This window comes from Aphanomyces astaci, assembly GCF_000520075.1.
Source record: "Aphanomyces astaci strain APO3 unplaced genomic scaffold supercont1.20, whole genome shotgun sequence".
Taxonomy (NCBI): domain Eukaryota; phylum Oomycota; class Saprolegniomycetes; order Saprolegniales; family Verrucalvaceae; genus Aphanomyces; species Aphanomyces astaci.
In genome coordinates, this window is record NW_009798283.1 from 424405 (window position 1) to 436350 (window position 11946).

At 47.0% G+C, this 11946-nt stretch overlaps 3 protein-coding genes and 1 pseudogene across 4 annotated transcripts; 2 read left to right on the forward strand and 2 right to left on the reverse strand.

The window, feature by feature from the left end:
- Positions 1-2405: 2405 nt before the first annotated feature.
- On the forward strand, positions 2406-3358 carry H257_08797 (hypothetical protein; the record flags this gene model as incomplete). Its single annotated transcript, XM_009834846.1, has 3 exons — positions 2406-2552; positions 2591-2714; positions 2790-3358. 3 exons carry the CDS (start codon positions 2406-2408, stop codon positions 3356-3358), a joined length of 840 nt encoding a protein of 279 aa, XP_009833148.1.
- Positions 3359-3564: 206 nt separating this feature from the next.
- On the forward strand, positions 3565-4566 carry H257_08798 (hypothetical protein; the record flags this gene model as incomplete). Its single annotated transcript, XM_009834847.1, has 2 exons — positions 3565-3703; positions 3803-4566. The coding sequence occupies 2 exons, from the start codon at positions 3565-3567 to the stop codon at positions 4564-4566; spliced, it is 903 nt and encodes a 300-aa protein (XP_009833149.1).
- Positions 4567-5462: 896 nt separating this feature from the next.
- On the reverse strand, positions 5463-5534 carry H257_08799 (annotated as a pseudogene). Its single transcript has one exon. The product of its transcript is annotated as a tRNA-OTHER (tRNA).
- A 1225-nt stretch (positions 5535-6759) lies between these two features.
- H257_08800 (hypothetical protein) lies at positions 6760-7611 on the reverse strand (the record flags this gene model as incomplete). Its single annotated transcript, XM_009834848.1, has 1 exon — positions 6760-7611. One exon carries the CDS (start codon positions 7609-7611, stop codon positions 6760-6762), a length of 852 nt encoding a protein of 283 aa, XP_009833150.1.
- Between the last annotated feature and the right edge of the window lie 4335 nt (positions 7612-11946).

The following is an 11946-nucleotide window of genomic DNA, read 5'->3' on the forward strand; positions in this document are numbered from 1 at the left end:
CATTGGTGCTGTTGAATATGCATTTGTTGAGATGCCTGTCAAAACTCTGGCGAAGACATTTGTCACGCTACAGAAGGTTATGGAAACATCCATGGAGGTGCTCGGGGGCAATAACTATAAGCTTCCGCATCTCAAAAAGGATTGTACCATTCAAGACCTGTCGACTTTCAAAGTTCATTGTGCTGCGTCAACGTACAGTAGCGTTCATGCTCAATTGAATTCGCAAGTCTAAGTACCTTGAATAAAATATGTACAATCAATTAAATTTCAATCGGTGTTTATGCATTGTCGAGGTTCAATACAAAAGCCAAGTTACTTTTGGCCCCAGAGTATTCTTTAATCGAGTCAAAATACCGTAACGATCATTGTGGACCAGAGTAGTATTATTTTTTGGGTCGACCTCAAAGCCTCCTGACTCAAAGAGCTAAGGGTGCGACTATAACAAGTCAAAAATAATATTCCATTTTCTGGCAAAATGGGATAAACCAAAATTCCATTTTCAAAATGGAGGTAAAAGGTCCATTTTGTAATACATATGGCTTTTTGGACCCTTCAACGAGTAACTCCCTCGTAGAATTATTGGATTTGGGTTAAAGCTCCTCTAGGGAGACGTTTTGGGCCAGAATATTGTAATATTTCAGGTTGCCAGACGGGTCTAATGGAGTAAAATCCCACCTGGAATTATTGGATTTGGGTTTTTGTGCTTTTCACTCGTTTTGGCTATTCACACCATAAACCTGAGTGTTCTGAGTTTAACATCAACCCCCAGATAATATAATCCGTGATTTAGGATGTCAGTGATCGTTACAGAATGGACTTTTAGGGTAGTCATTTATGCAACTCCCTCACTTTTGCACATTTGAAAAATGCAAATCGAAGTTATATCTGCTATTCTTGGGACCGAATTGCACAATTCACTGGTCGTCATGAACAACTTTTGATCACAAATGACACACAGCGAGGACATGCGCAGGAGAGCAAGCGTACAGCGATGTATGTATAGTGTCATATCGTAGAACACTACGTCATCTTCTTGTTTCATTGCGTAGTACGTTCAGGTGGCATGTATTACTCGATACTCCGGAGTAGAATTAACTGCCAAGGGGCCTTGGTCACTTCAGCATATCACATGTGATTATTATTCAATATCGATAACCATAATAAAAGATATATAATTAAATAAACAAACAAGTTATATTTAATTATTGGCTTTGCATACTCAAGCGGAAATCCATTTGATCCTTACGTAGGAACCAACACTCCTTCTTCGTCGTCCTCTTCATTGATCCCACAAGAAAATCACTTTGGTGATGCAACGCTTGCTCTGGGTTGAGTGGTGGGGTGGGATTTCGCCGGGGAGCAGGTACATTAGCGATTTGACCTCTGTCGCGTGGAACCACTTCTCATCCACGTGGACGTAGTCGTATTATGCTGGCGAACTGAAAGTTGCTGTCGGGACGAACGAAGCCCATGGCCAATTTCACGCGGGCCACGTTGACATCGGTTAGCTTAGGTTTAATGTGGGGATTGTACTTTACTACGAGACCGCATTTGTAGTAGTCTTTAAGGGTGCTCGCGGGTATGCCGATTGTGTGAGCGTTGTACTGGAGAGTCGTCCGACGTTGTGGTGGTATCGCACGAATTCGTGCCGGAAGGTCTGTGTACTTCTGTCTTGACTCAAAAGAGATCATCATTCCTGTTTTCGGATATGTTTGGCTCTGTCCGTATTTTATCTTAACTTGAGTATCGTGATTCTTTTTCAACGTGCGCGACTGACTGTGAATGCAACTCTTTTTTTTTAATTCGGGCCGATTGGATGCATTATATTAACGTTATTGAGCCCTTTGCGCACCTATTTTCAGATTTTTCTAATTTGAAAATTTGCAGAAATTACATCAATTTTTGTCAAATGTCAGGTCTATTTCCGTCCGGAGGTGGGACAAAACAGGGTAATACATGTAGTGAGTTCAAGATATTGGGATAAACTGCATCCACTTATTGCATCCAAGCGCATTCACTGAGAGTCATACTAAAATGAAGTCAAATCATGTGGATACCACCCATGTATAGGAGAGGCGACATTTTCAGTGAAAGTTAGTAAGGACATTGAGGTCATCTCATGTCATTATACCGTACATGTGGAACATCGGTTAATTGATGTGAAGAAGAAGGGGCACTTTGGCCGTTCTTGCTTTGGCCTTTTTCGCCGAGGTTCGGTCACTTACGGATAATATCCGGTCATCCGGAATTATGCGATGTTCTTTCTCTGTAGAAGCCTGACTGTTTCTGCCCAATCATAGGTCAGCTATGCAGTTCACTTTTGGTTTTGTCCTCGACCACACAAGTGTTCTTCGTCGTCGTTCCTCCCAAGTGCTTACCCCCTTCATCGTTCCTCTTGACAGGTTATGAGCCTCCTCCCTTCCTCTGTGCAGCCCTTCGTGGGCACTCCTCTCGATGAACTCCGGCCTCTGGTCTACACGCTCTGGAAAACGTACTTCTTGTCCCAAGCCAAGTTCCGCGACATTGCTGAGTTCAACTCTACGAAGGACCATGTCCCTCAAGGCAATCGTATCGATGCGCTCAACATCAGCACGATGTACCTCGAGCTCGATTAAGCGAGCACTCTGAGCTCTACGTTGTCGACCCGACTCTGTCAGCGACGGATCGCGATGCGTGTCTCGCTGAGATCAAGGCGCACACGACCGCCATCCAACGTTAGGTTATTGCCTGTGAGGCCACCAAGAAACTTGCGAATCAACGCTGTGCGGCGCACACCTTCTTGGTCACAGCTATCTCTACCAACCTACACCGCCTCTATCAGGCAACTGCGTGTCCGTTTGAGCTCTTTGAGCACATCAAAACTCGTTTCGAGTCCAACCTCATGGACAACAACCCCACCGTTATTGCCAGCTATCTGCGCACTCTCAAGTTCACCGATGAGAGTTGCATTGACACACTCTCTGTGGAACTCATTAACCTGGTCAAGTGCTACCGTGTGTCTATGACGCCGCTGTCCGTCAATCCTCTGGATCCATCGGCGACCTCGTCCGTCGACTACCACAACCACATCTGGAATTCCTACACTATGTCCGACACCTTTATTGGTGACAAGGAATTGTGGGAAGTTGTGACGAACTTAGTGGCCACCGTGCGCGCCGCCAACCAGTCCGTTGTCGTCGCTGACGTTTGGACATCTCTTCGGCGTATTATTACCAATCGTGTCCATCGAGCGTCTGCTCTGGGTGACAACGGCTCTGCCGCTACCCTTCAAACACGTACCCAGCTTACAGCTGTCACACATGTCGTTAAGCCAAACCCCAAGCAATTACGCAAGCCGATGGCTCGGTTCATGTTGTGAATGCGTTTACCATTCCGAGCTATGCTCATCGGGATTGTGTCAATCTCCCCGGCAAGTCCTGCTTCTACTGCGGCATTGCAAATCATACGCTTCCAGCGTGCCCTACTCTCAAGTCAGACTATGCCCGCAACACTATGAGCCTGGTTTTGACCGCGCCGTTTTTGACAAACATGGTTCTGCCTCCCAGAAGAAGCGCAAACGCGATTATGTCGCTCCGTCGCGTCCTATCCAACATCCTCGTGATGACCGCGATGATCGCGATGGGCCTAGTGGCAACCAGGGCTCTAATAGCCACCATGGATGGGGCAATTACTCCAGACTCTGTCTCGATGAGTGTAGCCCAGGGTATGTTTGGTTCACATACTCCTACACCTGTCTATGACACCACTACTGTTCCAACCGACTGCCTAACTAGCCTCGTGGCTGACTCCAAGCTATCTGCAGCTAGCCTTGCGCGCCTCTGGCACCGCCGTCTCGGCCATCCAGGCGTTGATGCCTTCAATCAAATGACAAAGACAAACCCCGAGCTTATGCTCTTCAAGTCCAAGCACCTTCGTGGTCAATTATGTGAGACTTGTTCTTATGCCAAGTCCAAGCGCAACCTATTCTGTACGAGCACTTCGTTAAAGCCGATCAGCATGACAAATCAAGTTCAACACGGGCATACGTTCAACAACTTTCCCTCCGCTTTGTACTGCACCGATGTGAAGTTCCAACCATCGTACCATCCGACGGGCCGATTCGACGAGGCCAAACACTACTTTTCAGGTAAACATAAGCTGTATGGCCTCAAGCTCGAGTACTCCGTAGCATACCCATGTGTGGCTGTTAATAGGTCCGAACACAGTCCTGGATCTGTTGCGGATGTGACAATGTTCATGCATCGCCGGCATGTCCATAAAGACATGCTTCGCAAGTCAGCGTCTGAGATCAAAGAAGTTGATCACGACGAAGGTGCCGAGGAGTATCCAGACTCGTGGAGCATACTGGTGGACATGGGCTACCAAGGGATCCAACACGAAGTGCGGTCCATGCAACCCAAGCGAAGACCTCAAGGCGGCCTTCTCACTGCACGAGAGCTTGAACGAAATGCCCAAGCGTCATCGGATCGAGTGCTGATGGAGAACTACTTTGGACGCATATGCAGCCTTTGGAAGGTCATGCGTGAGACGTACAAGTGGAACGAATCTCGTTTTGACCGAATTTGAAGGTTGTGCTGTGCGTTAACTAACGCACATGTGACGTGGATGCCGCTGCGTGGAACCGATGGTGTGTATTACCATGGTGTATTGGCTCGCTACAGTAGTATGTCCAACGAGGCAACGAGGAAGCGGAGTCGAGCTCAAGCACAGTGTCGAGTCCGGCGTGCGAGGTGACTTGAGGTGGCCTCTCCCCAAGTCGATCGCCGACGCTCGATTCTGTAAGTGCTTTTAAATAGGATTATACTTCGTTCTTTTGTTTTCAAGAAAATTTCTGCAATATGAACAAGAGTTCTAGTTGTTAACAATTGCACCCGAAAAAGATCTGGTCTCAGTGGGATTCGAACCCGGGGCATAACCATTGCAGAATGCAAGTTTTGTATCTTGAGCTACAGGTTTCTTTAGAACTTCGAACAAAAATGGAAATTCGCGGTGGTGTCATCACCAGGGAGAACGATCGTCCCTATAGCGTGTCAAAGACATGACTACATCAACTGATGCAAATACCTAGTCCCAAAAGTACATCTTTTGGTGGGCCCATGATGGTTCAAATGTTCCGTACTCCGGTGATGTCCATGTAACATGATCCAAAATAATGCTACCGTTTCGTGGTTTCAAAATCATGTGATCGTTCAAATGATCAGTTCGGCAATCGACAATGAATTGATTCAATAACATAAATAATAATTAAATAAATGAGCAATTATACAAATCTTAGTCATTGCCTTGATGGATGATCACTATCCACGTTCTGACTTGAAACTTCGTCACTGAACAATAGGTCTAATGCTTCATTCCTCGTGCTTCGACCGATCTTCTTCGAAGTTCGGTCCTCGCCTTCGTATGCAGACCTTGATATCCGGATTCCCCAGGGGAGGGACGGATAAATCCTTTCGGAAATAATCCGAGGAAGCCGGGGATCGAACCCACGACCTCTGAGTTAAGAAACCGATGCACTACCAATGAGCAATTTTCCCTCCTCTCATGTGGGACATCGGGGTCGAGTGGGTTCTCGGGGGGGGGGTCAAAAACAACGGCTAAGGTACATTTAAGGTATGACCATCACATTCGGGTCTCTATGAATATTGGATGCAACGTGGGAAGTACACTTATTTGGGATTCTAAGAAAACAATTCTGGTTACCAGATGCACTTGCAAGGCCAGCGTCGACGCAGTAGGATGGATACCTCGTGTTGTTCAAGACATCGATGTTCGGCGAGGCTGAATGAAATTGGTGTTTAACGTATTTGGGTTTTGGGTTTAACTACATTAATTGTACGTTAAATAGTAAAACCTCTATTCTTCGATTTGGCCAGTTGGAAGTATGGGGCTCTTCATCTATAAACTACCAACTTTTCACGAAATTTTCTCCAGGCTATTTCATTTTCAATTCTCAAAATTTCAGCAAATAGAGACGTGGAATCACAGGTCTCAATGCCGTGAAGAAATTCTACATCTCGGATTCGAAATTGGTGACGAATTGATCGAGAAATAGACATTTAACCTAGCAGTATTTTACATGGGCGAATAGAATTTGGCCACAGGGGTGCACGCGAGATATATCTTGATCTTTGTATGAGAAAATTATCCGTACTTGGTATCCGGAGGTGGTTTGACGTTTAACCGACCTCAAGAGTTATAAAACGCATGCCATCAAGATTTAACGCACTATAGTTTTGGGTTTAACCTCCATAAAAATGCGTTAAATAATAAAACCTCCTGTCTTGGATTTGGCCAGTTGGAAGTTTATAGATGAAGAGCACCATAGCATAGCACCAGCTACGCATGTCAGCTAGGGGTTAAGGCGTCTCAGAGGTTAGCGATAGCTAGCCTCTGTGATGCACTTAACCCCGGGAATAACATTATACACTTTGAAGTAACTTCGAAATTTCAGTGCCCACCGGGGTAGGACGAAGTCCCAGGTTACTCTTTTTTGTATATATGTGTGCGGAGTCTTATCTAATCAATTCCCCGATTAACCAGGATTAGTCCAGAATAACGTTTACGTAATGTTACAGTTAGCAAAGGTGTTTCGCGCCACGTTCGACGCTTTTATCGCACCAATTCTCAACCAATTTGTTTTGAGCATGATGATATCCTCTCCACAAAGCTAAGCTTGCGTCCCTTTTACGTACACATCACGATCAAAAAGTGGATACTACGTAAATACTAACAGTAAATTAACAGCTCGTTTAATGACATTCACAGCTCGACGACCCCGCTGTCGTCTCCTTCGCCCTCGTGGTCATCCACAAGGGTTTCCATCGCTTTAAGGTGGGTAAAGCAATATCCCTTGGTGCGAGCGTTCTTTCGGCACGCGGTCTGCAGACACTTCTTGCCACCGCCATGCTTGATGCACAGTCCTCCCGTGACCGCGCCCTTCATGCACCCGGCTGTGGCACATCGGGGGCCGCCGCCGTGAGCCACGCAGTACCCGCCACTCACGGCACTCTTGGGGCACGCGTAAAAGTTGCAGCGCTTGCCTCCACCGTGCGCAATGCAGAAACCACCCGAGAGGGCGTACTTGGTGCAGCCGCCGTCTCCACAGCGGCGGCCACCGCCGTGGTGCACGCAGAAGCCGCCCAGCAATGCCGACTTGTTGCATCCTTTACCGAGGCAGCGCTTGCCCCCTCCGTGCGAGATGCAGAGCCCGCGCTCCTTGGCGCTCTTCACACACCCGTCGACGTCGCATCGTCTCCCTCCGCCATGCGCAATGCAAAGACCCCCGGACTTGGCGCGCTTTGTACATTGGTCGACCTGACACAGTTTGCGGCGGACGCGAACAACGTCTGAGTGCGGGGATGACCGGCCACTGGAGGATTTGGATGGAAGGTAGCTTGTGAGGTCATGGTAACGATGGGGAGTGGTGGTGACAGATGAAAGCGGAGGCGTCTGGAGTGACATGATAGCACTGGAAAGGCGGTACTGACGCAGCGAGGTGGCATGCTGCTGTATGGTAGCTGCGTGGAAGAGACATAGGCCGCTGTCTTTGGCAAAACGGGAGCAAAGGGACGCTGCGCAGTACGATACCGCGTCGTTCAATGTTGGGACCATGACCGAAGATGCAAGTGTAGAGTGGGGCGTTCGGTGAAGCAGCATGGGCAATGATAACTGAATCGTGTTGGTGGGTGCGGCCCCGTGGGACAAAGCAAGAATGATCCAATACACGGAGAGTGTATTTTTCGAGTACAAGTAATCTTTATGTACCGCATACTATTAATAGTACCGGCACTACAATCCCAATGTTACGTATGTACATATGATAACGAAATGAGACTGGGACAAATATCTGAATGGCGTTTTTGCCAGCTGGGGCTCAGGGCCAACAAGTACCCGAATGTAAGATCCACCAAGTCAATTCATGAGTTTCTACGGGCAGCATGCTTGGTCGATTCCTAAGCCAAACCCGAAGGCGTCAGATCTCCTTTTGACATACAGTAAGGTGTGGCAGAGTACCACACTACTACTTGTATTGGTTTGTGAATGAGTAATTCGCATGGGGTACAGTGGGATCGAAAGTTAGAAACGAGTTTCGCGAGCAGAGTTGTACAGTACTGTAAAGACTACAGTACTTTCAGCTGCGTTGAGCCGGTTCGCTGAGCGAGCTCCATGTTTCGGTCGCCCCATCTCAGTTGAGCTGTACAGTACTACTGTACATCCGGGACCTCAGAACGTAGTGAGGATGCCTGTTGTGGATATTCGTGCGAATAAGCTTTTGACATTCCAGAAATATTCTTCCCCATACCAGTACCTGATGGCAAGTCACTGGGCTGGGGTGAATGCTGGCTACGGAAGTAAGTTCCCAAGAAAACTATCGATACGACCCATGGTAAACGTAGTGTGGTGTACCTCGTGGTTCCTACGCACAGCTCCTCTGAAGCAGCTACGGTATATACTCTAGGGGAACAAGATATTCTTGGCTCCCACTGTCAAGTGACCCATGTTTGTTTTTTCCGCAGCTGCCATCCTCACAATCTCAAATGTCCACACCAGTATTCTACGTAGTACTATTATTAATATATAGTAGTATTTAGTACTACATTTACTGCACTCAATGCTACGGTAGTATTGAAACGAAATTGTATGTGGTTGCGAAGTACACACACATTCGAGCGGTACAGCAGACCCTCCAATTCTCCAGTTGTCGCTCATGCCACGTAAAGTAAGCTTGCATCGGCTTCTCGGTCTCGGTTTATACTGCCATTGACATTTGTTAGTTGAGACTTCAACATGAAAAGTTCATTGCGGTGAGCTATTTTGTTGTTTCGCCAAACTTATTTCGAGTGTCGTCCATTGACAACTGTCGGACCGCATACAAAACAAATGAAAAGTGTAGAAGCACCAATGGGACGCCTGGTATTGTTATTTACAGTGCGAACTACCGATATTTTTTTGTACTACAGGGAGAAGAGGGAACATGACACAAACGATTATTATGAAGAATTAACGCTCCAAGATTCCTTCAAATCATGGAACACCAGTGTCATGGGATACTTCTAACGTTATTCAAGTTGACACATGCAAGTCAACCAAGAACTGAACCTTGCCACGTCCACGGAGTTTAGCACGTGGATGACAGTTACATAATATTATTATCTTGACATCAATGTTGATACTGATGTTTGTATTGAACAAGCGTATTTTTATTATTTTCGTTTTCCCATGATTTTTACATAAGGCGCGATGCATTCTGAACGAGGTCACGAAACTCTCCATTCCCTATAATAACAACCAATACAGTACAGTACTACAGTATCAAAAACACCTTATTGCATGTCGCCTGAATCAACAACTGTAGAGAAAGAAAGACAACTTCGAACTTGCCAAAATCGTCGTATTGCAAGAGCAAGCGCGTACAGTACATGCGGGTAAGATGCCTCATGCCAGAGAGAGCTGTGCATACGCAGACCATGCTGTATAGACTGAGTCAGCAATGCACTATCTTGTAGTGTGAGTAGTAACTATTAGCTCTAAGTATTTCACACCTTGTCCACAGTAAAAAGGATAATCCAAACTCAATTATCCTTGTCCATCTGTCAGGTCCCGCATCTCCCTGTACCCAATCATGGTTTGGGGATAACGTTACTCGGATAGTGGACAATATAAATCGGGAATGTCACCATCTTGGCGGAAACCAGATGGTGACCAGAATTTGAGAAAGGGCAGAAGTACCCAAAGAACTACTAAATGAAGCGACTCATTCATAAATGACAGAATAACAACCACTGAAAGTAGTCGCACCCATCTTGATATGATCAGAAGAAGTTTCCGCCAATTAAATGGATGTAGCGTGCCATACTCAGCGTTTGATTGGTGGATATACACCAATTACATCGATGCATTTAGACGAAACACCTGGTTATGCTTTGATTGGCTGAATATATTTGTTAACGTTACGTGGCTCTCATTGGCCAAACCAAATGTACATTATATTAAAACACACCCATATGTGACAAATGTCCACTATAAAATGACACGGATTTTTAGGGACACCGAAGTTTTGTCAACACATGATTGTTATTATCCAATCATATAATTTGAAGACAATACTAATCAATGATTGGCTACAAAACAGATTGGGTTGAAAACATTTTAAATGCCCGGTCGTGGTCTTTTGTCGACACGTGTCATTTCAAAATAGCCAAGGACCATTAAACTGGCCGTGGCGACTTCGGCGTCCCATTGGCGATGACCGGTTTCCAGCGTTGGAGGGCCATGTTGGCCCAATGCAGCCCTGATCTAGGTCTTAGGATGGATCTGCAGATGACCGCTAGGAGTGACTTATTGTAGGTGTTTTTATCGCCACGGACTACAGCTGACTCTTCTCCCGGATAGTCTGGAAGAGGAGCCAGCTGCAGCCCGTGCCAATTTGAGGACTCCAGTGTGCGAGTAGGTGCGCGGCGCCAAGAATATGTGGACAAGCCTTGTTCACAGGGCGATGTCGTTGAACAATAGGACGGCCCGTTGTTGTTTTAAGACGAAAGCGCGATGGACGAGTCTTTGACGCATGAGATGTTGCTTGTGGATGGCGAGGGAGTAATTGAAGCGGAATCACTACATACACCTTGCTCAGGCGATGTTGCACAAGCGAATTGTACTCACGCTCACAGTCGCTTCTCCAACAGCGCCTTTCAAGGTCAGGTCAGCGCCTGGCCATGGTACACTGCTCCATTAAAAAGTTTTACTACGAAGTATAGAGGTTTTTCGGATTGTATAGTGATTTTGTATGTAGATGTGTGTGAAAATGTAAAAAGGTACAACCGGGTGGGGATTCGAACCCGAGTCTCACGCTGCGCAATCTGACACTCTAATTCCTATTTTGCCTCATACAAGACACTTGCTTACTTGAGTTAACTATGGTATCTATCCGCGCTAAAGCACCCCATTTCTCGCCGCTACCGTCGCTGCTGGCACCAATTCTATAGTGCAGGGCATGAATGTACTCTCACCACCTTCCAATTGAACGTGTGAGACGAATTCCGACGACATGGAGGTTGAAATTCGCGATTTGACCTCTCCGGTGGCCGAAATGCGCGATTTTGGCTTGAACTCGTTTTCGGAGCAGCTGCAGCCCTCCGACCCCTTTGGCCCACGCCAAGGAGCATAAACTCCGGTCTCTCAGCCCGTGACCAGTCCTGTCATGTACGGAGGACGCTCCAATTGAGACAGGTCAGACAACGGGGGGTGACGGCATCCTGGTGGTTACTCGATCCATCCGGTCTCTTCCCCAGCATGTCGTGCTGAAAGTTCAATTGGTAGGGACACGCTAAGAGGGATGTCCGACGAGCTCAGTACCTGTTGAACTGTTGGTGTGCGACTTGCGGCTTGGATGAAAGCGGCTTGCGTGACCGAGCGACTTAGGAACAAGATGGGAAATCGGAAAGTAGTTAAGGAGTGTTAAGCTAATGAACTACTTCAACACATATATCCTGTTCTATTCTACCCACGCACTTGAAGGTGACCCAGCGCCAATGCCCTTGATGGTCGCTGTATCTTCGTCTATGGTGCAATGATGTAAGTGTGCAATGCTTTCCTGGTAATAAACAATGTCATCCAGGGTTCAAGTTGCGGTATCCGGATGATTCCGCTGCCATCAACATACAGAACTTCAACACTCCCCTAACCCTGACTCCATCATTGGTAGGCTGCGCTGTCATTGGCGCATTCTCTTGGGCTGACTGGCCTGTCATTGGTCCATTCTCTGGGGGTGCTGGCCTGTCATTGGTCCATTATCTTGGGGTTGGAGGGTTTGGCGTCCGGCAGTTTGCCGTTGACCATTTTCGAAATGCTCGCATGAGAAATTCGTTGCGTCTTTGGTCAAAGCGTCGGCTCGCATGGCTGCCGTGGGGACGAACTTAAGGGACAATTCGCTGGCTTGGACGAGCTCGC